Genomic DNA, 23,724 nt, shown 5'->3' on the forward strand with positions numbered 1-23,724 from the left:
TAGTAGAGATGGGGTTTCACCATGTTGGCCAGGCTGGTCTCGAACTCCTGACCTTGTGATCCACCCGCCTCGGCCTCCCAGAGTGCTGAGATTACAGGGTTGAGCCACCTCACCTGGCCCTACTGGTTGCCCATTTTTATGGATATTTCTTGATTATATGCTGAACAAGGGGTGGATTATTCACAAGTTTCCTGGGAAAGGCATGGGCAATTCCCAGAGCTGAGGGTTTCTCCCATTTTTAGACCATATAGGGTAGCTTCTTGACATTGCCACGGCATCTATAAACTGTCATGGCTCTGGTAGGAGTGTAGCAGTGAGGACGACCAGAGGTCACTCTCATCACCATCTTGTTTTTGGTGAGTTTTGGCTGGTTTTTTTGCTTCACTCTGCATAAAAACATTTTGAATGTGAGAATTGAAGCCAAGGCTTTTTCACCAGAGTTCTGCCTTTTATGTTGGTAAATGACAGTTTTCTCAGGGTGGACAATTCCCTCCTAATGGTCTAGCTCCCACCCAGACTTCCTAGGAGCAATGAAGAGATCTGCCCTTGAACATGAACAGGATTAGATTCTGAGCTACCATCACTTTTCTGAAAAAACAGGGAGGAGAGGGATCATGTTCACTCACCACTTCTAGTTCTGTGACACTACCCAGTAACAGCATGGAGAGACCACCAAACCACCCCACGTCTTTTATTCATCCTCACCAGGGAGCATCCTGACCAGACCAGGACTGGCGTTGGCTGTGAGAGTCTTCTCCTTCGAGGCTGCACCATCAGAAACACCGAGATGGCTGTTGGCATTGTCATCTATGCAGGTCATTGTCTCTGGGTAGTTCCTTTTGTCTGAATTTTCCTTTGTCCTTCCCCTTCCATCCCCTCCTCCAAATCCATCTTCAGTCAATGGGAACTGACAACAGTTCACAGTAACTTCCCATTTACTCATGTAACTTCCCATTTCTCAGCTAAGCAAATGGAGGCTAGGAATCATAGCAGTTCACTCACTCTACATGAGACACGATGAGATTCTGAGTTAATATCACCCATCTGCACAAGACAGGGAAAGGGATTCATACTCAATCACCCCAATGGTTTTGTGCTACTAACTAAAGTCAGAATGAAGTGTATCTTCTTGAGTCTGTGGAATAACCTCACCAAACTTAACAACTTCCCCTTTGGAGCCTCAATTTCCTCATTTGTACAGTGGGGAGAATATTTGTATCTGTCTCACAGAGTGTTTGTAAGGATCAAGTTACTCAGCACATGAAAAGCATCCAGCACTGCCTATAGCAAAGAGAGGGCTAGTGGGTTTTAGTTGTTTTTGTAGTTATGTTTTTACTATTACCTTTATTTAATTTTTGGCTCCAGATATGGAGGCCTATCTCTCCTTCCAACTTTGATCCTGCTTTCCAATGAAAAAAGATAATAGCAGGACTTCTCACAATGAAATCTAAACTCTTGGAGGGCAGTCTTGGGGCTGCTGTATGTCTAGTACTTAACACCAGTGCTCATAGGTACTCAATGCACCTGTTGTTACATGAACACCTGAAGACTTCTGCCACAACAGAGGAAACAGGGTCTCTCTGGAGCATCTACCTTCACTGGAAAACTCCAGAATGTGTTTTCTTCTGAGTCTTCCACTAACTGGGACACTCTGGAATAGTTTGCTTATTTGCTTTTGTGTTTGGTTTGTTTTCCATAGAACACCACTTCCAATGGACATAGAAGAGCATTTAAATATCCATCTACCATAAGATTTACTCTTTGGGATTGTCAGAGAAAAACAGTTCCTTTAAAAAATAATGTCACGATTTAGCCAGCTTTCCCTAATTTGGGAGAGGGGCATTATATTTGTCAGTTGAGATGACTTATTTCAAAGACCTTTAGCAATGGAGTTCAACACCATCTGGTAAACCTATTAAAAATGAACTCTCCAGCAATCTCCACTCTACCAAAAAAGAAAATAGTAATCATAACCACATAGATTTAGAGCTTCGCTTCTCTGGCTGAACAGAAATAAAGAAGAAACCTTGAGTAGGTGATGGGAGTGGTATATAGGCGGCAGATGTGGAGTGTTAACCATGGCTCCAGCCAGTCGGACTGCCTAGGGGTAAAATTCATTCATATTCTGCATGTTCCTGAACAAGATGGTTGAACTTTCAATGCAAGATGTACTAATAATTTCTGCCTTGTAGCTTTATAAGGTTCAAATGAGATTATCTGTGAAAAGGGCCTAATACGACAGTTGGAATACATCAAGCTCTCAAAAATATGAGAAAGAAAAGATATCAGTTGTTTTTAGCATTATTATCTAGAGCTGGGGTTCTCACCTTTGGCACCATTGACATTTTGGTCCATATTATTCTTTGTGACGGGGGCTGTCCTATAGGGTATTTAGCAGCATCTTTGGCCTCTACCTACAAGATGCATTAGCACCCCCCACCAAGTGAGATAACCCAAACTTCTCAAGATGTTGCCAAGTGTCCTCTGGGGAGTAAAATCACTCCTGGTTGAGAGCAACGGTCCAGAATTCTCATTTCAACCTTGACATTGGCAATGGATAAAACAGGGCCTCAGAGTCAAAGGCCCAAAAAGGCCAAGATGAGATTTACAGAAGAAAGAGGTTCAATGTAGAGGTGTGTGCTCCTCACAGCAAACATTGAGTCCCAACTTACCAGAAACTAATTTAGTACTTTGTGTATATTGATTTATTTTCCCACTTCATATACAATTGTCTCCATTTTTCAGATGAGGAATTGAAGTACAAAGAGATTCACTCACCCAAGGTCACATGCCTCCTAAGTTGAACTCTCTGCAACCCAAGGTCAAGTATCCACAGAGCTGAGCTCTGACTCCAGAGCCCACACTCTTATTCACTGTCCCATACTGCCTCCCTTTGAACCCAACTCTTTCCAAAAGAACAGAGGGGTCTCAGAAGGCAAGGATCAGGTGGGTGAAGGGGATAGTCCCAGAGAGGCTACAGACCCAGGGGTGCTGCTGGAACCCCCACTCACAATTGCAGCAACTTGAGTCTAATTTTAAAAGCCTAGAGTTTTTTCACTCCTACTGTTTTGTTGCTAGTTTAAATCCACAGGGCAACTAGCTAAACAGCATTAAAGCCGTTTGCTTCTGGAGCTGATGTATTGGTTTTCTTTAATTTTGCACAGAAAATACGTGACTGGTGTTTTTTGCATTTAACTGCTGAGGAATATGGCACTGTAGTTAACATTCAGCAGCCCCAAAGGAGAGACTCCATCTAAAGACAAAGTCTCAGTTTGACTCTTAGCTCTTAGGTATGTGACCTTGGGTCCCAGGGGTTGGTGAAAGGAGAACTAGACTGGCAATCTGAGTCTTGGGTTTGCAATGTGACTCTGACATTGACTTATTCTTTCACTTTGGGCAGATCCTTTTTACCCTCTAGCCCTCAGCTTCCCCTAGTAGGGAAGAACGTGACTGGATGAGATTGGTAGTTTTCAAACTTTGCCATCCTTTCTTTGACCAAAATTGTATGCAAAATTTCAACATAGGAGTGGAGTTCCCCAGGGTTAGTGCTGGGGTGGGGGCCTTTGGTCCCTACTACTCTTGCTCAGGCAACACCAACAACTTAGGCATGACCAAAGAAACAAGGGGGGAAACTACTGGTCCCAGGCACTGTCCTACCACAGGTCTTTTGCACATACAGTTCCTCAGCCGAAAACTCTGCTGCCAGCTCCACTCTCCCTTGAGGCCTCCCTTCAATATCATCTCCTTGGAGCAGCTTTCCCTGAGCAGGATCTCCAACACCACCTCTTTTCCACCTTGGCCTTTTGTTTACTATGTATTATTTACTTCACAGGACTTATTAATAATGATAATTATCCTTTCTGTCTTCTTGTATATCTTCACTAGAATGTGAACAGTATGTCTTGCCATTGTATCCCACTGCTCGCCCGTAACAGGTGGAACAGAACCTTTGTGCCAATTAGGAAAAGACAGCCCTTCTTTAAGACAGCTTACTATCATTTGCCAGAACTCTGTTCATAATAAACTTATAAATCTTTGGCAACTACAGAATAAGGGCTACGCTCTAGAGTTGTGCAGGGTGCAGCCTGTGCGTGGGAGCTCTGTCAGTGCCCACCACGGTGTCTGGCATGCATGAAGGGGATGCTCACTGAGGACCTGCTGGTAAGTTATGTGAGGCCCCTACAGCTGTTCTCAGCAACCTTCTGAGGCAGGGCAAGTTCAAGTTGAAGAGTGAAGCCTCTTTTTTATCTTAAGCTCCTGTGAGAAGAGCTGAGGGAATGGTGTAAGACATAGGAAACAGGAGCTAAGGGACTGATTTCCTCATTTTCTCTCAAAGGCCACGAGACGAAAGCCATGCTGAACAACAGCGGCCCCCGGTACAAACGCAGCAAGATTGAGCGGCGCATGAACATAGACATCTTCTTCTGCATTGGGATCCTCATCCTCATGTGCCTTATTGGAGCTGTAGGTATGGGATGTTCTGGAAAGAACAAGGACACAGTAATCGATGTATTTGGGCAAATTTCTTCAGCTTCCTCATTTATAAAGTAGGGCTAATAAAATGTAAATTCTACCCTGCCTACTTTAATGGGATGCCAATGAAACGAAAAGGCAAAAGAAAATCTCTTAAAGTAGTATGTGCTCTTTAACTATTCGGAATATCATCTGATATTTATTTGGTCAAGAAATGTTTACTGAACACAGGCACTCTCAAAGTGTGGAAGGAAAACAAGATGAATCAGACTGTATTTGTTTCCCATTGCTGCTGTAAAACATGAACACATAGCCATTTAGAACAACACAAATTTACTCTGTTACAGCTCTGGAGATCAGAAGTTCAAAATCAATTTCAGTAGGTTAAAGCAGGAGTCTCTAACCCCTGGGCCAAAGACCAGTACCTCCTGTCAGATCAGCGGTGGCATTAAATTCTCACAGGAGTGCAAAACCTATTGTGAACTGCACATGCAAGGGATCTAGGTTGTGTGCCCCTTACGAGAATCTAATGCTTGATGATCTGTCACTGTCTCCCATTACCCCTGGATGGGACCGTATAGTTGCAAAAAAATAAACTCAGGGCTCCCGCTGATTCCACTATGGTAAGTTGTATAATTATTTTATTATGTATTACAATGTAATAATAGAAATAAAGTGCACTGTAAATATAATGCACTTGAATCATCCTGAAACCCCTGAAACCATCTCCCCATCCCCACTGACGTGGAAAAATTGTCTTCCAGAAAACCTGTCACTGGTACCAAAGAGGTTGCGGACCACTGGGTTAAAGTCAAGGAATCGGTAGTTCTGGTTCCTCCTGGAGGCTCTGAGGGAAGGATCTATTCCTTGTCTTTTTCAGTTTCTAGTGGCTGCCCATAGTTCTTAGTTTGTGGTTGCTTCCTCTGTCTTCAGAGTGTACCTCCCCAGTCTCTGCCTACATTTCCTCTCCTCATCTGCAGCAGTAGCTCTCCCTGCCTTTCACAAGACACTTGTGATTACATCATTGGGCCCACCTTCATAATCCAGATACTCTTCTCATCTCAAGATCTGTGACCTAATCCTATCTGCACAGCCCTTTTGTCATATAAGATAGTGTATTCACAGGGCCCCGAGGATTAGGATGTATCCTGGGGAGACAGAGGGTATTATTCACCCTACCACAGGTATTATGGGATTAGCAATAAGGAAAGTCTTTCTTGAAGAGGTAGCTGCTAGAGCTCATTCTCAAGTAGAGTAGACATTTGCCAGAGGAGGAGGGTGGCAGAGCCAAGTGTAGGGGCTGAATGGGGCAGGAAGCTGTAAGCAGAGAGAGGCCACTCTTAGCCCCAGGAAAATCACAAAGCATAGAAGCAGGAAGAAAAATCATTTTGTGCATAGGAGCAGTTGGCTGTTGGGTGTGGCAAGAGTAAGGCCAAGAATGGAGACCAAAGCAGAGCCAGACTGTAGCCCGAGTTGAGTGAGAAGCACCGTGAGAGGTGGAGACAGGAGTGATCTGGAGCCCTTTAAGTTGATCCTCAGACTATAGAAAAAGAGGGGCCCAGACTCCCCACTGTCTATGGCCTTATTCTAAAAATGATTCTCAGGATGCTAAAGGAGATCCCAAAAATAAACAGGGACAATCAAGAGAAAAACTCATGTCCTGAATTCAGAAATATGCAGACCCCAAACCAATGAGCAGCAGTGGTGTTTGCTGTTTACTTGCATTAGTCAGAAACTGTAACCATTGCTGTTGTTAGAAAAAGATGGTGTCTGAAAGGCTGAGAGCTTCATAGGGGCTCAGGGAGACTGTGTGCCACTACAGTGATGGCGATGGGATTGAGTCTTGTGGGTAGCCTGGAGTTCCCAGGTGTGTCTAATAGCACTCTGCTTGAGGCTGGCTCACAGCTGTAAGGAGACCACCTGCGGGAGGGGAAGCAGGGAAACAAGCCATTGTCCCCACTCCCATTCTCTCCCCAGCCCATGTGGCCACCTGTGTCCCCAGGATGCTGCAAGAACTGTTGCTTCTGCTTCAGGACAGGTTTTTCAGGGCATATCAGAGTGAAAAAGACATTTGAGATCATCTCACTGTGTCTCCAGAAAAAGAAAGTTAATGATTAAAAGGTCACAGGGTGAGATAAGGCACAGGCAAACCAGAATCTGCTTGGCAAATTCCCCAAAACAATAAAGAAATGAAGAAAGTTCATGGGGAGGGTCAGAATTCTATTCTGAGATAACAACTCATACACAGGACTCTGTTGATGCCTAATTAAAGCACAGCCCTACCGAACATGAAAACTCTCAAATGAGCACCATTCCACAGTTCTTGACCACATGTTTACTTTGATTTTGTAAAGGTGGTGTTTCTTATTTCCTCACCCAGAATACTCTGCCCTGGCCTTCCAGACCATCCAACACCTGCTGTGGCTCCAGGACCCCCTCAAGTCCTCCTCATCCATTCAGCCTTCTCGAGTTTTTCCCATGCTCTTTTCTTATTCCCTTAAAGGCCAGTGGCCCTTACTCTGTGCCATGTGTTTGGTCCTTAGTCATCTGGTTTATAATAGTACCTTCCCATAAATAGCTTCATGTCTGTAAGTTTCCTTTCTTCTGTCAGGTATGATGGCATTTGACCCAACCTCCTGGGCAAGGAAGCATCTTTGGCCACTGCAACATCCTCTATGTCTTTCATTTTTCTATACTTCTTGGAGCTGAGAGCATTTTAAACATTAGGTTATTCTATTTTCACAATAACTCTATAGGGAAAGTATTATTACTATTTAACAGACAAGAACACTGAGGTTTAGTGAGCTCTATAACAGGTGCTTACCTTACATAATCCTCAGATAATGGGTGTTGTTATCTCCTTTGCAGATAAGGAAACAGAGTTCAGTCTGTACCTGTTGCTGTTGCTGTGGGCTGTCACAGCATTCTAGGCTCTGCTATTGCACCTCTCAGACTGTATGTGATTTGTCCTTTTATAGCTTGCTCCCTAATTTGGAAACAAACTCCACAATGACAAGAACTAGTACTAACTTCTTGAATTAATCAATGTCAGACAGAGGGAGGGATGAATGGGTAAACAGAGATGGATGGATGGATGGATGGATGGATGGATGGATGGATGGATGGATGGATGGATAAATGGATGGATGGGTAAGTATGTAGGTGGGTGAGAGGGTGGGTGGATGGATGGATAAATGGGTGATTATATGGAGTATATGGATGGATGGGTAGATGGGTGGGTAGACGGATGAATAGATAGATGAATGGATAGAAAAATGGATGAATAGAAGAATGAATGAATGGATAGATGGGTGGGTGGATGGAGGGACTGATGAATGGATGGATAGATGGGCGAGTAGATGGGTGGATGGATAGATGAATGGATACAAGAATCAATAGAAAAATGGATGGATAGATGGATGGGGGCGGGTTGGTGGGTGGAGGGATTGATGAATGGATAGATGGGTGAGTAGATGGGTGGATGGATGGATGAATGGATAGATGAATCAATAGAAAAATTGATGAATGGAAGGATGGATGGATGGATGGATATATGGGTGGGTGGATGGAAGGATGGATGGATGGATAGATGGGTAAGTAGACGGGTAGGTGGATAGATGGATGAATGGATAGATAAATGTATAGAACAATGGATGAATGGAAGGATGGATGGGTAGATGGGCATTAGATGGGATAAGAAGTGGGAGACTAGGGGACAGGTCTCAAGGCTCCCCACCCACGCACAAAAGTGTGCACCACAGAACAAAAAAGTACGAGTATTTCTTTATCTCTTTCCAGCCCCTATTTAACAAGACTTAATAAAAAAAATAAGTAATCCTCATGCCAATCTCCTCTTGTAAAACAAACTTAATGCATATCAAGGGATTGAAATGTATATGAAGAACCACTTTAGAGCAACATGAACACATATACATACACCCAAACACACACACGCACATGCACACACACACAGAGCTATGTTGTATGGAAGAAGGAGGGGCGTTCCAAAGCACATCCATTTCTAAGAATGTGTCAAGGGCTGGTTTAATTGACCAACTTTAGGACTTAGTGGAGATTCAACCTCATTCCTGGTTTTGCCTCCTCTCAGGTCACAGCATCTGGAACGGGACCTTTGAAGAACACCCTCCCTTCGATGTGCCAGATGCCAATGGCAGCTTCCTTCCCCGTGCCCTTGGGGGCTTCTACATGTTCCTCACAATGATCATCCTGCTCCAGGTAGGAAGCCCTCCCTAACTAGGGGCCCAAAAAGATATGTGGCCAAAACCCCTACAACTTTGTAAAATAAAGAAAAACCAGTGCTGACCACTAGAAAGTACAAACTGGATTGAGATGAGGAAATGATCATCACTTTCTTGTGCATCTTTGAAAGCATTCACATTTTGGGTGATTTAAGGACCTAGCCCTGTCTTGTAGAGGGGATTCTGCCCCCAGATAATAGCTGGAGGGAAATATTTATCAACTTTTCTATTTAAGAGTAAGATGACAGCAGTGACCCATATGTGCCTGTCCCTCTGCCAGAGCAGATAAAACACAAATGACCTAGGAACAAAAGAAGATAAAGTAGCACAGTGAGCTACAGAGAACTCTCTGACCCAACATTAAGAGAGAGAAACCACGAGTTAGTGTTTTAACATCTGATACATTGAGAAGGAAAAGAACAGAACTGGCCCAACATAGGACAGAAAAAAAAAAAATAGAGCACCTACAAAATGTGAGGCAGTAATTGATGAAGAGATGAATTTTAAAATCTTTGTGTCTCTAAGAAAATACAATCTATGAAAAGATGAGGGAAGTTGTGGTTTTACTTTTGTGGAGCTCCATCTACCATTTCTTGTGGTATTGGAGGCTGTTTCACTGCTCTCTTATTGGTGAACATTTTCCACTCACCTTGCAGGGTAATCTATTTTAAATGTGAATTAAATCATACCCCTCCTATGTACAGAATCCTCTCATGGTTTCATATCCACTCAAAGTGGAATCTGAAGTCCTTACTGTGGCTGATGAAGCCCTAAGTGATCTGGACCCTGACTCCCCTCCCTGACCTCCCCTCCTAGCCCTCTTCCCCTCCTCACTCACCTGCAAGGCCTGCTCCCTATTACTCCCCAAACGCCACCCCCACTGCCAGGCCTGTGCCTGGCTTTCTCCTCTGCTCAGAACACTCCTCCCCCAGACAACTTCACAACTCACACCCTGGCTTCCTCATGTCTCTGTTCAAAGGTCATGGTTTACAAGCATCTCACCCAGTCATCAGTCTATCCTCTTTACTTTTCTTTATTCTTCCTCATGTGACTTACCACCACTCATATATATTTATTTGTTTGTTCTTTGTCACTGGAAGGCAAGTTCTTCAAAGCCAGGAATTATGTTCTGTTGACTCGCATTTCCAGGACTTAGAACAGCATCAAATGTACAACAAGCACTTGGTAAACACCAGGTATTGAATCGGTGGGGAGAAATTAACAATACGTCTGAATACCTGTAAAAGTGGGCAGCAGCCCTTGGTGGCACAGAGATCTGAAGGGAGTCAGGGGACTCTAAACAGAGATGCTAAGTCTCCCTCACTCCCTCCCAGCTCAGTCACAGACAACCAATGGTGAGTGCCTACCTTGTATCAGACATCCTTGGTCAAAGAAGACATATCTGTTTTTCAGATTCCCCTAAGAACTCCAAGGGATGCATGAGGTCATTGACCGTTAATTTCACAGAAAGAGTCTGTCCTGTGAGCTGACCTCAACTTTCCATTAAATGCCTTTGCTACCTGCTAGTGAGGATCCCAAGGGAGGGAACCTGCCTGGTTTCTGACGTGGTAGAAACTCATCTCTTTTCAGGTGCTGATCCCCATCTCTTTGTACGTCTCCATTGAGCTGGTGAAGCTCGGGCAAGTGTTCTTCTTGAACAATGACCTTGACCTGTATGATGAAGAGACCGATTTATCCATTCAATGTCGAGCCCTCAATATCACGGAGGACTTAGGCCAGATCCAGTACATCTTCTCCGATAAGACGGGGACCCTGACGGAGAACAAGATGGTGTTCCGACGTTGTACCATCATGGGCAGCGAGTATTCTCACCAAGAAAATGGTACGAGAGCTCCCAAGGGCTCCATCCCGCTTTCGAAAAGGAAATGCCCTGCTCTCCTCAGAAAAAGGAGATAAAAGACATTCTCCTGGCTCTCTTAGAGGCTGTATGGCATTTCCACAAGTTGCTTCATGTATCCCTGTGGTCTTCCTTGTCACAGATCAGGGCTGTTCCAATTACTTGTAAATTTTCATTTGTTTACAAAAGTTAGAAGTTATCTCATATGTGGTACCCCTCCAGTTGATCTTTGGTGCCAAAGCACTTTATGAAACGAGATTTTTATCTGTCAGCAATGGATTGCAGACATTTCCCAATTGTGTGCCAGTCACCACAACCAAGGCTTGGAAATTTCTCAGGCCACCTTACCTGACATATCAGGGCAGGTCTGTGTCTAGGTGCATGGTCAGATTTAACACATCCTGAAGATACCTTCTATTCTAACAGATATCTTAGATTGCCACTGATGCAAAGTTTTGATTTAGGAGATAGGGCTATAAAATGCCTGAACTGTTACCTTGCATGGACTGAATATGACTCATAAAACTGACCTGATTCCTTCAGCTATCATCCGCCCAACTTTGTCCCCCACTCCAACACACACACACACGTACACACACACTTTCTAAGAAAAATTCTTTTTTTTCCCAATACTTTAAGTTCTGCGATACATGTGCAAAACGTGCAGGTTTGTTGCATAGGTATACATGTGTCATGGTGTTTTGCTGCACCCACCAACCCATCACCTACATTAGGTATTTCTCCTAATGCTATCCCTCCCCTAGCCCCCCACCCCCCGGTAGGCTCCAGTGTGTGATGTTCCCCTCCCTGTGTGCATGTGTTCTCATTTTTCAACTCCCACCTATGAGAACATGCAGTGTTTGGTTTTGTGTTCTTGTGTTAGTTTGCTGATGGTTTCCAGCTTCATCCATGTCCCTGCAAAGGACATGAACTCATCCTTTTTATGGCTGCATAGTATTCCATGGTGTATATGTGCCACATTTTCTTTATCCAGTCTATCATTGATGGGCATTGGGGTTGGTTCCAAGTCTTTGCTATTGTGAATAGTGCTGCAATAAATATACATGTGCATGTGTCTTTATAGTAGAATGATTTATAATCCTTTGGGTATATATCCAGTAATGGGATTGCTGATCAAATCGTATTTCTAGCTCTAGATCCTTGAGGAATCATTGTGTTCCACAACAGTTGAACTAATTTACACTCCTACCAACAGTGTAAAAGCGTTCCTATTTCTCCACATCCTTTCCAGCATCTGTTGTGTCCTGACATTTTAATGATCGCTATTCTAACTGGTGTGAGATGGTATCTCATTGTGGTTTTGATTTGCATTTCTCTAATGACCAGTAATGATGAGCTTTTTTTCATATGTTTGTTGGCCGCATAAATGTCTTCTTTTGAGAAGTGTCTGTTCATATCCTTCACCCACTTTTTAAAGGAGAGAAACTCTTTAAGAGGGCAGTATTCATTCTTTTGAGTGTGAGGGATGGAGGAAGAGAAAGGTGGAGATAACATTATAAGCAGCCCTATCCGCTTTGCCTTGGTGATAGTGGACCATTTACATGGGAGCTTCTGATCTCTTTGTAATAATAAGAGCCTCATTACCAGTACTTACAGTATGCTAGTTATTTTAACACATTATATCATTAAATCTTCAAAACATCCCTATGAGTTAGAAACCTAGAAAAAAAAAAAAAAACTCTGAGGAAATAAAGTGACAGGTTATGTCAAAGCTCAAAGTCACATAACTAGTAGGAAATCCACTAGAGTTTGTATCTGTGGGACTTAGTTGTACCCTTCTTTCTCCAGTCTTGGTAGTCCAGATGCCCAATTTTCCAGAGTAGCATAGACCCTTCCCATGCTCTTACCCCACCCCAAAGTCTAGGCTTTCCCCAACATAGTCCAGCCAAGGTACAACTAGTGCAATAACAGGACTCCTTTCTTGCAGCTAAGCGACTGGAGACCCCAAAGGAGCTGGACTCAGATGGTGAAGAGTGGACCCAATACCAATGCCTGTCCTTCCCAGCTAGATGGGCCCAGGATCCAGCAACTAGGAGAAGCCAAAAAGGTGCTCAGCCTCTGAGGAGGAGCCAGAGTGCCCGGGTGCCCATCCAGGGCCACTACCGGCAAAGGTCTATGGGGTACCGTGAAAGCTCACAGCCTCCTGTGGCCTTCAGCAGCTCCATAGTAAGTCCCTGACTTTCCCCTTTGAACTGCAAGTGTTCTGTGGGAAGAGATGGGGGGGGGCACTAGAACGTGAAAAAGGAAAAATTGTACAAACCCTGAAGAGCTTTCAAAATGGTGCTCTTGGTTTTGTGTATAGTTCACACATGTGTTTTGTTGGCATAGACAATTCTTAGTCATTAGAAATGTTCAATGTTTGGAAATCAGAGATCTTATGTAAGCATATAGATTTTTTTGCTTCTCTTTTAAAAATTGAATTATAAAAATTCTCCACACTAAGTCAGCATTTCCTCATGGCAACAATTGGCTTGAGTTGAGAGGTTCCTAACTCTTAGACTGGGCATGCCATCTTCAGCTCATCACTGCCCCCCACCCACCTTCTCTATTTATGCAATCACTGAGGTGGGGGCAACTGCATACTCATTATGGATGTTTTAAAAATTATACTGTTAGTAGAAATTAGAAATATCAGTTATGCTTATGTTTCTATAAGGGAGAAAACCAACAGATAAGCCTGTAAGGTTCAAAGAAAAATGGGAGAACATACTTCTTGGTGATCAAAAATAAGTTTTAAATAGTTATGAAGCAAATAATATCTATGTCAAGATTACTCAGCCCATTTCATTCTCTTAACTAATTCCCTTCAGTCCCTATGGGCATTGCTGTTTGTGGCTTTGGTCTGGGGCTTTCTGCGTATGGTCCTTTCACATTTGATCCACTAGGACAGCCATCAGCAAACATCCAGGTAGCAAGCAAAGAAAACCAAGTTTCTCCCCAGAGATTACACAGCATTCCTTAGAAGTCAAGGCCAGACCAGGGCTTCTGCCCACTGTCCTACTCCTTTTTCCTCTGCATACACTCTTTCTCCAGGGAACATAAAAACACATCATCTGGAATCTCTGCACTTGCACAAGAGGCCACAGGGAGGCCCAGCAATCTTGAACAAGAGGTACATACTAAGAGATGGGACCTAAAATGTTAGCATCCCTTTATTAGAAAATTAGATAGTAAAAATAATCCTTTTGGCCAATTTTTTTCCAGTCTTTTATTTCCCCTATGAATACACACACACATAACTACATATATTTAACATTTTTTGTAATCATGGTACATATCAATTGTAGATGCTGGGATTTTTAACTTAACATGATATCGAAAACATTTTCCATGTTGCTACTTAGTATTCATAACCAAGAACTGTGTTTTCTGACAGTGTCAAAGAAGAAACACTGTGAGCCTGTGTTCTGGGTTGTTACTCATCTAACTTTGGATGAGTACAGAATTGAGTTCCCTCTCTTGGATTATTGTCATGCACAGAAATGCAACATTAGCAAGGATAAGACAAGAACAGTGTGTTAAGATATATGACCTTCATGAATACACAAGTGAAATGATCCATAGATGTCTTCTGGAAGAGTTTCATGTTGTTTTTTTTTTCCCTTTTTGATTTTCCCAAGTGACATAACAACAAGGTGTGCATATTGCTACATCCTTTTTAATTTTGTCCCCATAAATGTAACACACTTCCCCAAGCTCTTTTCTTAAATATTTGTAAAACGACTTTAGTGAATTCTCATTAGGCACAGATTCTATGTGTCTTTGGCACCTTCCATTTCTAGGTACCACAGGCATCCCACGTGCCTGAGAATGTCTCCCCTAGAATATGAGGGGGAGAAAAAGGAAGCTTTCCTTTGTGGATCTCAGTTGGGTCACATCAATTCACTGCCCCTTGTTCAGTCTGACAAGTCTCTGCAGCCCAGAAAAACTGCATCCCTGGACCAGGCAGTAAAATCTTGGATGCAGGGCTTTTAGCTAATGATCAGTGAGAGGGACACACTAACCCCAGAGCTATCTCCAGATCCTAGATGTCATTGTCCTGCCCTGGCTGGCAGTCCCAAAGGTAAGTTCTGACGAAGTTCATTCAGGAGCAGTAAGGAAGTTGGCACATGGGTTAAGTCCCAATTCTTGTTGCCTGGGGAAGGGAAGATGGTGACATGTTCTTCCTATGAACAGCTAAGTATACTCTTATGTAATCGGGTCACTTGAAAATCTGGGGTTAGTGGAACAATTGTATTTTTGAGTAGTTTTGAGGAAGGGCACTGGGTTCAGAGTTAGGAAATGGAGGTTCTGGTTTTAGCTCTGCTACTGGCTTGCTGGGTAACCTTAAGCAACATGTTAAACCTCCTTCTACGTCTTTTTCACCACCTGAAAATAATTTCCTTATAATTCTCACTAGGCTGTTGTAAAGATCAAATAAGATAATGTTTTGCTGACCTGCAAGCTAACTTCCAGCTATGAATTAGGCACATGTGGGGTCTAATGTGTCAGGTTTTCATCTCAGCTACCCCATGTACTAGCTCTGTGACTTTGGTGGGCTTGCTGAAATGGAAGCCTCAACCTACCCATTGTTAAAATGAAGATAATCGTTCTGGCTCATGAGTTTATTTTGAGGATTTAATTCTTAAAATTATGTGTTCTAGACAGATGCCTAATGGAAGTTTTAAATGATCTTTCTAAAGGGAAGCTGTCTTCCTTGAACAAATGTTCACATATCTGATGTCATGAAGAGAAAATGGGGAGTTTCCATAAAATACAATTGTTGAACTCTCTCCCCTGAGATCCTGGTGTATTTGGTCTAGGCTGAGTACTGAGCACTTTTAATTTCTGATGATTGTAGGGAGCAGCCACGATGGGGACCCTCCATAAGCAGGCCATCACCCCACCAGGAAAGAGTCTTCACTTGGCTCAAATTGGCACTTTCTACAGCTTGGGAGGCATTTGCTGAAGAGAGTGAAGTATGCAGTCTTTCAGGACTCTAAGGACTCTCATGCTTACCCATCAAACACCTCTAGCTGGTGTCAGATCCTTGAAGTCGTCCCTAGAGAGCTCCTGCGGCAGCCCCAGGTGGCTGTCTCGGTGCCCACCCCCACCCACTCCTGGCAGACTCTCTGCACTTGTCCCCTTCCACATGCCTTCTGTGCCTTCCTGCACCTGCCCATCTGGCACCCAATCTGTTCTGACCATCTCTTGGAACCACCAGTTCTTTACCTTCTCTGAGCGAACTCAGTCAAAATTTGCCTCTGAAACCCCCAGGGAGCATTCCACCACCTTCTAAAGAAGCCAGTTGTTGGTTTCCTTGGCCCTTTGCTCTAAACCAAAAATAAGAATCAACAAAAAACAGCAACAACAGAAGCTGTCTTTTTTTTTCTTTTACTACAAAAAAACAAACCATCAGTGATTATCGCCTAGTTGCCTGCAATAAAATCTGTGGCTTTAAGGTGGGGGTAATATAAAAACGGTGAGTTGAGTCCCAAGCCAGTGTTTAATAGTACTGGCAGATGGAAAATGAAATCTTTTTTTTTTTCCTCCTTGTCTGTAAGCAGCCAAGATTTGAGCAGAGTCTTTGTTTAAAAATGCCACTTGCAGAATGTTTCTCAGCACCATCAGACCAAAGAATATCTTCCTAATCATAAAATTTGTATTAGGGCCAGTTAGGCTCCTCCAAACTTCCACACTGCTTTCCTCTGTGGACATCCCCCCACCACCCCACCCTTCCAAAGAGAATGCAACAGAGAGGAGCGAAGGAGGTGTCATTGGACCTCTGCCTCCTTTCACTAATCTTGGTCTGCCTTTCTTTCTTTGGAAGAAATTTATGCAGCACTCCCAGTCTGCTCCAAATTGGTGGGACAGCCCACATAGACACACTCCCACTGTAAGGTTAGATAAGAGTCCTGATTTAATTAGCCAAGTACACAGAATCTTTCTGGAAGTGATGTGATCACACAGGGCAGGAAGCAGTGAAGCCTATCTGTACTCCCCTTGTCCCCCAGTGTCCCAAATCAGGGTAGGGGGGACCCAGCCTCAGTGACACTGTTCACAAGAGGTGGGAACTGGCAAGATCTGGAAAACTCCCTTCTTGCTTCACCACTGAGTTTTTTCCTTTGGGCTTATGCCCTATTTGGGAAAAGCTTTCCCTAATAATCCATGTGTTCCGATTTAAGTGAGCATTTACTAACATTGGACTTTCCCAGTTCTTGATTCAAACTAAATGTCGTTAAGGCCAGAGCCTTAGACATCACTGCCCTAAACAGCGTTAGCCTCCAGCTCCGCAGCAACCAGGGATATGTTTCCATAATAGTCATAGCCCACAGGGTTACGTAATTGAAAGGAACCAAAGGCTGATGGTAGGAAGTAAGTGTCCCTCCCTCCTCTCTTCCCACCACCTCAGGCACAACCATGATTAGCAGCTTCTGTGTGTCCTTCCCAAAGGTGTACAGAAACAGACAAGTATGGCATATACACAAGCACATTCTTTACAAGTGGAAGCATACCGTACCCACTGTTTTGGACTGTGCTGCTTTAACCTAATGAATTTTAAAGAATATTTCCTATGTGTAGACAGACAGGTAGACATTCAAAAGAGAGCTGTCTCATCTTTTTTTTTTTTTAATGACTACTATAATTAGTTGGATGGTTGAGCCATCATCTGTTTATATATGTGTTTCTCTACAGTATTCTTAGAGCATAATTGCTAAATTGGCCAGTATGTGCATTTTTTATTTTGGTTGATTCTTCCCAAGACATTGTACCAGTTGAGACACTCATCAACAACAAACAGAAGGGCCTGCTTCTTCCCACCTCTGCCAGTGTCTGCATTTCTTTAGAAAAGCCTTTCATTTATTGGGTCAGTCAGCAAACATTCAGTAAGCACCTACTCTGTGGCATATACTGTCCTAGAGACTGGGGACGTAAAGTCTAATGGAACATTGCTCCTGCTTTCAGGATCTTACAGCTCAGTGAAGGGGCAAAAGGAGCACCAGTGACTACAGGACAATGCTCTTTGGGCTGGGATGTGTGGCTGCAGAGGTGCTATAGGAGCTTAGAAGAGGTGCAGCTATATCATACTGGGGCATCAAGCAAGCTTCCTGGAAAGGTTGGCACCTGGGCTGAATTTTGAGACAGGAGTAAAGGTTAACTGGAGGAATAAGGAGACCATCTAGTGAGGAGTGGGTAAGGAGTGCCGGTTGTGGGAGGAGACAATCTGTAGAAGCAAGATGGAGAATTGTAGTTCTTTGGAGTAGCTGGAATGAAAGGTGCAATCCAGGGAGAGGAGGAGGAAATGGAGACGTAAGAGGAACTATGCCATAAAGAATTTTCTTCCAAGCTCAGGAACCAGGGTTCCTGTTTGTTTCCTTCTCTGGATTCCTGTAGCAACAAACTGCTGTACCCAACCTGTGACAGTCACCCATCTGAACTTGGGTGAGTTATTAAAACTGAAAGAAGAATAGCAGAGTAGAGTTTGGCCTACTTTTCCCAGCCTTCATTGTGGGAACACATCCCAGCTAGAAAGAAATAGAAACAATAGGATTGCCATGTAACACAGACCCTTGCTACTCAAACTGTGGTCCTCAAAGCAGCAGCATGAACACCACCTGAAAGTTTATCAGAATTGCCTATGCTCAGGCCCCACTCAGAGCTGCTAAATTAGAATCTGCATTTTAATGAGATCCCCAGTTGACATGTGTACATGTTAAAGTTTGAGAAATCTTGGCATAGCATTAAAGGGTTTAGGTTTTAGCATCAGGCGGTACCAGATTTAAGTCCCAGCACATTATCTGTGATGTTGTGACCTGGGACAAGTTACTTAACTGCAATGAGCCTCATTTGCTTCATAATTAAAGTGGAATGATACTAATGATATCAGTGCTCTAAGGACGATTAGATAATGGACGTAAGAGCACTTAGCCCAGTGCCTGACTTTGTTATGCATTCTCAATAAGTATAGTCTAATGATAATAGGACCCTTGAGGATATCGTTTGAGCTCAAAAAATCACCTTCCTCAAAGGGGTGTTGTATGCATTTTAGGTGTTCTACAATAGAAAGAAATCCAACTAGTTGAGTGTCTGCCTGCCACAAAGCTCTTACATAAAAAACTGGTGGCCCCACAAATTTATATTTCTTTTTCTTCAGAAAAATAGTCTGGACAATGGCCAGCAGTAGGAAAGGACACTGCTTTCTTTCTAAGTGCTGCAAGTGCCAGGTTTCTAAATGTTAATGGACCACGTAGGAAACCAGTGTGCTGGGGCAAAAGAAGCCATGAAGAGCCTTGCCCTGTGGCAACAAGTCTGTGGTGACTCAATAAAGGTTAGCTGACATCTGTTCCTGGCACCTGCAGGATGAGCCAGGGCCTTTTACAGAGAAGGCTTTTGTTTTAACGCATTGCTACAAGATTGGATGGAAATATATGAAAGAGTAGTTTTAATGAACAGACAGCAGGAGTTAATCAGTGGTGAGCTATTGTGGTATCCTAGAAAGGAGTCAGTTAACAAATGTTTTGAGTGCTTACAATCCACCAGGCATGAGGGACACATCAGAGACAGTCTCTGCCCTCCTAGCACTTACAGACCAGCAGGTAAATGAATATGGAATAAATAACTTGAAACATTTTAACTGTGTCAGCATTTGGAAATACATAACGCATAGCTTGGAGCAATGCGGTGTGTTACAAGAGGATGGCAGTCAGGTGGTGTGAAAACTGTCCTAGTTCGGACCCTAAATCAATGTGTGATCTCAAGCAGTTTCCTCCTCTCTGACACTCAATTTTGGCATCAGGAAAATAGGGGATTTAGCTTTGACAACTCCAAGCCTGTTCCTCAACTTTGGGTACCTGTGGTGGTAAGATTTAACAACATCTCGTTCAAGTACCCTCCCCCTAAAAAAGAAATCTATTTTCTGAAAAAAGAAAGTTTCCATAATCCCTTTTATTACTCTCATGGACTATCTGCTGAGCCTTAAGGATTAGATATACAAATGCATCCATTGTGTTTGAGATACCCAGACACTAAAGACCCTGGGTGGTAGCAAGTCTCCAAGACCACTTCCTTCACATGCAGGATCTTGCCTGATATAGGCGTTAAGATTATGAATGCTAGGATCAGACTAACTGAAATCAACTGAAGGAATTCCTCCCACTTACTGTGTGACCTTGGGCAAGACAATCAACTTCCTTGGGCATCAGTCTCCTCATCTGAAATACAGAGACAATTGGGAGGACAATGGTACTAAACAGATAATGTTACTGCAGGAATATAATGAGACCATGGATGCACCAGAACATAAGAAACACCACGTGAATACGAGCTCTCATTACTCTGTTGGGAAATAAGTTTGGAGTTCCTTGAGTGGTGTTGCTGACTTGATGACAAAAACTGGGTGCTCCCTGGAATCTGGTTTTAGAAGTTTGCAGAGAAACATTAATAAGAGAACATAGCTACTTTACTGCGACCACAGAAATGAAAAACCTTAGACTAGCAGTTCAGGAGTCTGAGCTCTGATTCTGGCTTTACACTAACTCACTAGGCAACTTTGGTCAAATCAGCCCATCTCTATGGGTTTTAATTAAGTCGGGATTCATTTCATCTCAACTTGGGACTATGAGAATCTGATGAAGTTATATGAATGACATTGCTTGGGAAGGTAGGAAGAGCTTCACAAATGTGAGCTCCTACCAGGAATACTGGAGTCAAAGGCAGAGAGCATGGATAATATGTGTGTGCCCTTCTCAGGTTTTCTGGAAATAATGACACCACATGGTATGGATGATTCGCACAATTGTTTTCAGGGCAATGGAAGGAAATGCAGGTCTGATTCAGTTTTATTAGCACTCTTCCTTCTGATAAGCAGACTTTTTTCTGGAAGTTGTCTTCTTACGATGGTATGAACAAGTTGGGGCATGACTGTTGACTCTTGAAGAGCACCCAGAATGAAGGTTGGCATTCTTGAAGTGTGTGTGCTCCATTCTTGTGGGGTATGTCTGAGTTTCCTACTCTCTGGCTCTCACCTGTGCCAGCAGCCCTAGGGAGGACAGAATCAGACCTCTTGGAGTCATTGTATTTGGTAGTCAGAAAACAGTCTGAGGCCTCTTTTCTCAAGGGATTTTGTTAAACTCTCAACTTGGGTAAAGCTTATTGGCCCTCAGTCTTCACCCTGCACAAATTAATCAAGATTCCCTCAGTCTATCATTTTTAGCCATTGACTCTCTTCTAAACTATGATTTAGCTGTGAAATCTGAACACTGATAGGAATGATCTTATGTGAAAGCCTTGTGCAAAATGGCTTTTGTCATATCTAACCATTGAGAGCTGGCATTTGTTGAGCTTCTGCTTCAAAAAAGCTGTAGTTAGAGCTCTAGGAAATACAGCCTCATGGAAAACTCAACCTCTCTATCTTTGAGGCTCTTACCTTATCTCTAGAGAGATTAAACACGGACATAAGAAAAGTGAATTTAAAATAGAGGCCAAAGCAAGATGCCAGTGGGGAGGTAGACAGAGCCAGACACCACTACTGCCATTGCCACTACCACCTCTGCTCTGGTTAAGATCTCACTGCCTGAAAGAAGTTTTTCTGGCATCAGATCCCTGGGGTAAAATAGAGGAGCCAGAGCAAGAGAAAATACATAAACCAAAAAATAAAATATAGGTCAATATGTAGTGAATTCCAAAGGGATGGTTCAAGTGGTAACTTCTACAAAGATGTGAAAATTTGGAAATCCATGGGTCAGATCCAGTTCTTCCTCTTTATTCTTCTAAAAAAAGAATAGGAATAAAAGAAAAAAAAATAGGTCATGCATCATCTTTGCTTTATCTTGAAAAATCAAGAGACTTGGCAAACTAGACCAGTATTGGAGCATTGCACTCAGCAGAGCAGTAGCTACCCTTTAGATAGGGGTAGGACTTGCTAGGTCTCATAGCTCCTACCACCCCATAATGTCCTCATCTCTACCTTGGCCCACCTTCCACATTCACTTTACATGCCTGACTCCTGTGGACATTCTGAGTTAAGAATCTGCTATTGTGGTTCAGGAGAAAGAATTCATTATGAGCTATATAGGATCTCATGGACAAGTGGGACTTTCCATGGTTATTGAAGTAGGATTTTGGTAGGTAGAAGAGGAGTTTTCAAGCAAAGTGTGATCAGAGGAATACAGGAGGAGTATACATCCAAGAGGCAGCAAACAGACCACCAGGCTGAGCTGAGGGTCCATGTTGAGAAGTATGGGAATAAAGAGTGAAAATGCAAACTGTTAAAGAATCTAAATGCCAAATAATTGATCACGCTAACAATGGCTATCTCCTGAAGGTTTTTTGAAGTCAAAAATACCAGGAGGAAATGGAGTTTTAAGAAGACTGTGCAGGTGATACATAGGGTTAGAAAAAATAAAAAAGGTGACAGGCAACAATATTAGTTTACAGCTGGTGCAGAAATTCAGGATTGAGGGGTAGAGGGTCTCAGCATGGCTGGAAGCAACACAAATGGTGGGAAGACACTGAGAGTGAAGAACTGTCAGCGCCTGGTAATGGATGGTTATGTGGCACTGAGAGACAGGAAGGACTCAAATAAGAATTGGCAATGGCCAGATCTGTGGGAGAGGAAAACATGTTGGATGCAAGACTGCAATGAAGAGGCATCATCCTTTCCCCAGCCATGTGAAGATTCTTCTGGAGTGGGCTTCCTTCCCAGAAGAGACTCTCATTCTGGCCTTTCTCTTCCAGGTGAAAGATGTAACTCCAGATAAAAACCTACTGACCAAGGTTCGAGATGCTGCCCTGTGGCTGGAGACCTTGTCAGACAGCAGACCTGCCAAGGCTTCCCTCTCCACTACCTCCTCCGTTGCTGATTTCTTCCTTGCCTTAACCATCTGCAACTCTGTCATGGTGTCTACAACCACTGAGCCCAGGCAGAGGGTAAGGACTAGCGATGGCTGGGGGAGGAGGGTAAAGGAAGTAGAGAAGTAGAAGGCAGAGTAGGGGTGAGGGGAGAAGTTCTGATCAGGGAGACATGAAGTTTGGGTCCTAGCAACAGTGTCATTTCATCACAGTGAGACCTAGAACAGGTCTCTTTACCCTCCCTGGGTCTGTTTCCTCATTTTTAAATAAAATGGAAAAAGATATATATGAGCTATCTATGTAGCTTTCAAACTTTGTCTATGTGTCTGTAGGTAGACATTAAGAGTTAGTGATTACTGAGCACTTGGTTTTATGCCAGGCTCCATACCCAGCACTTTACCTGTATTATCATTTAATCCTCTCGACTCAGCAACTCTATGAGGCAGGACCGTGGATTTAACAAGCGAAGAAATGGTGGCTCAGAAAACTCAAGTAGGGCAATGAAGGACATATGGCTCATAGATCTACACGATTCCATAATGGTTTCTAGTAATATTGTGCTATACTGCTGTTTTTATATATGGGTTTAAAATAGTTAATACTGTGTGTGATGTTCTTCCCATGGGGAAAAAAAATGCAGCTGGTCATGTATGTAAAATTATACTCTAAACTCTACTGAAGGTGAATTTACCTTCAATCTTCCACAGACTCTTAGCCAAGTGCCGCTGTGAGTCACTGATGAGAATCATTAGGTGGTACAACTTGCAACTATGAAACCAAGACAAGAAGTTTCACCCAGACACTTAAACTACAACCTCCCTTCATTATGCCGATTCCAAACCACCCTGAAAATCACCTGAGCACTGGAAAGTCAGCAAGTTATCAAAAGTCTTCAGGAAGTTTTAGGAGGCAGAAAGCTTTATCTTAAAAATTAACTCATTTTTAAGAGGGGAAGAAGTACCATTTGGGGAAAGACAGTATGCAACTCCCAATTTTCAGGTTAATGTGGGAGCTTCAGCTGGCACGTAGCTCAAGAGTCCAGCCTCTGGAGTCGAGCAGACCTGGGTTTGAGTTCCAACTCTACTCCCTACACACTGGGTGATCATGGCCAATTTATGTAGACTTTTTGTACCTCAATGTCCTCAGCCATAAGTTGGGTTGATGATAGCATCCCATAGCATTATTGGGAGGATGAAATGAGATACTGCACTCAAAGATAAAGCAGAAGCATTCATGGTGAGAGTTCAGGAAATGTGAACCCTTACTATGAGTTTCTGATTCTCA

The 23,724-nt window shown here is 43.2% G+C and overlaps 1 protein-coding gene across 1 annotated transcript in view; it reads left to right on the forward strand.

The window, feature by feature from the left end:
- The window catches only part of ATP10B (ATPase, class V, type 10B), a 288,008-nt gene that overhangs the window by 210,816 nt on the left and 53,468 nt on the right, over window positions 1-23,724 (forward strand). Inside the window, exons 9-14 of the mRNA XM_011966668.1 lie at window positions 709-815; window positions 4,337-4,468; window positions 8,582-8,709; window positions 10,323-10,575; window positions 12,539-12,777; window positions 22,327-22,518. Coding sequence (XP_011822058.1) covers window positions 709-815; window positions 4,337-4,468; window positions 8,582-8,709; window positions 10,323-10,575; window positions 12,539-12,777; window positions 22,327-22,518 — 1,051 coding nt within the window. The remainder of the gene's footprint in view (window positions 1-708; window positions 816-4,336; window positions 4,469-8,581; window positions 8,710-10,322; window positions 10,576-12,538; window positions 12,778-22,326; window positions 22,519-23,724) is intronic.

Source organism: Mandrillus leucophaeus, unplaced genomic scaffold (genome assembly GCF_000951045.1).
Source record: "Mandrillus leucophaeus isolate KB7577 unplaced genomic scaffold, Mleu.le_1.0 Scaffold77, whole genome shotgun sequence".
Classification (NCBI taxonomy): domain Eukaryota; kingdom Metazoa; phylum Chordata; class Mammalia; order Primates; family Cercopithecidae; genus Mandrillus; species Mandrillus leucophaeus.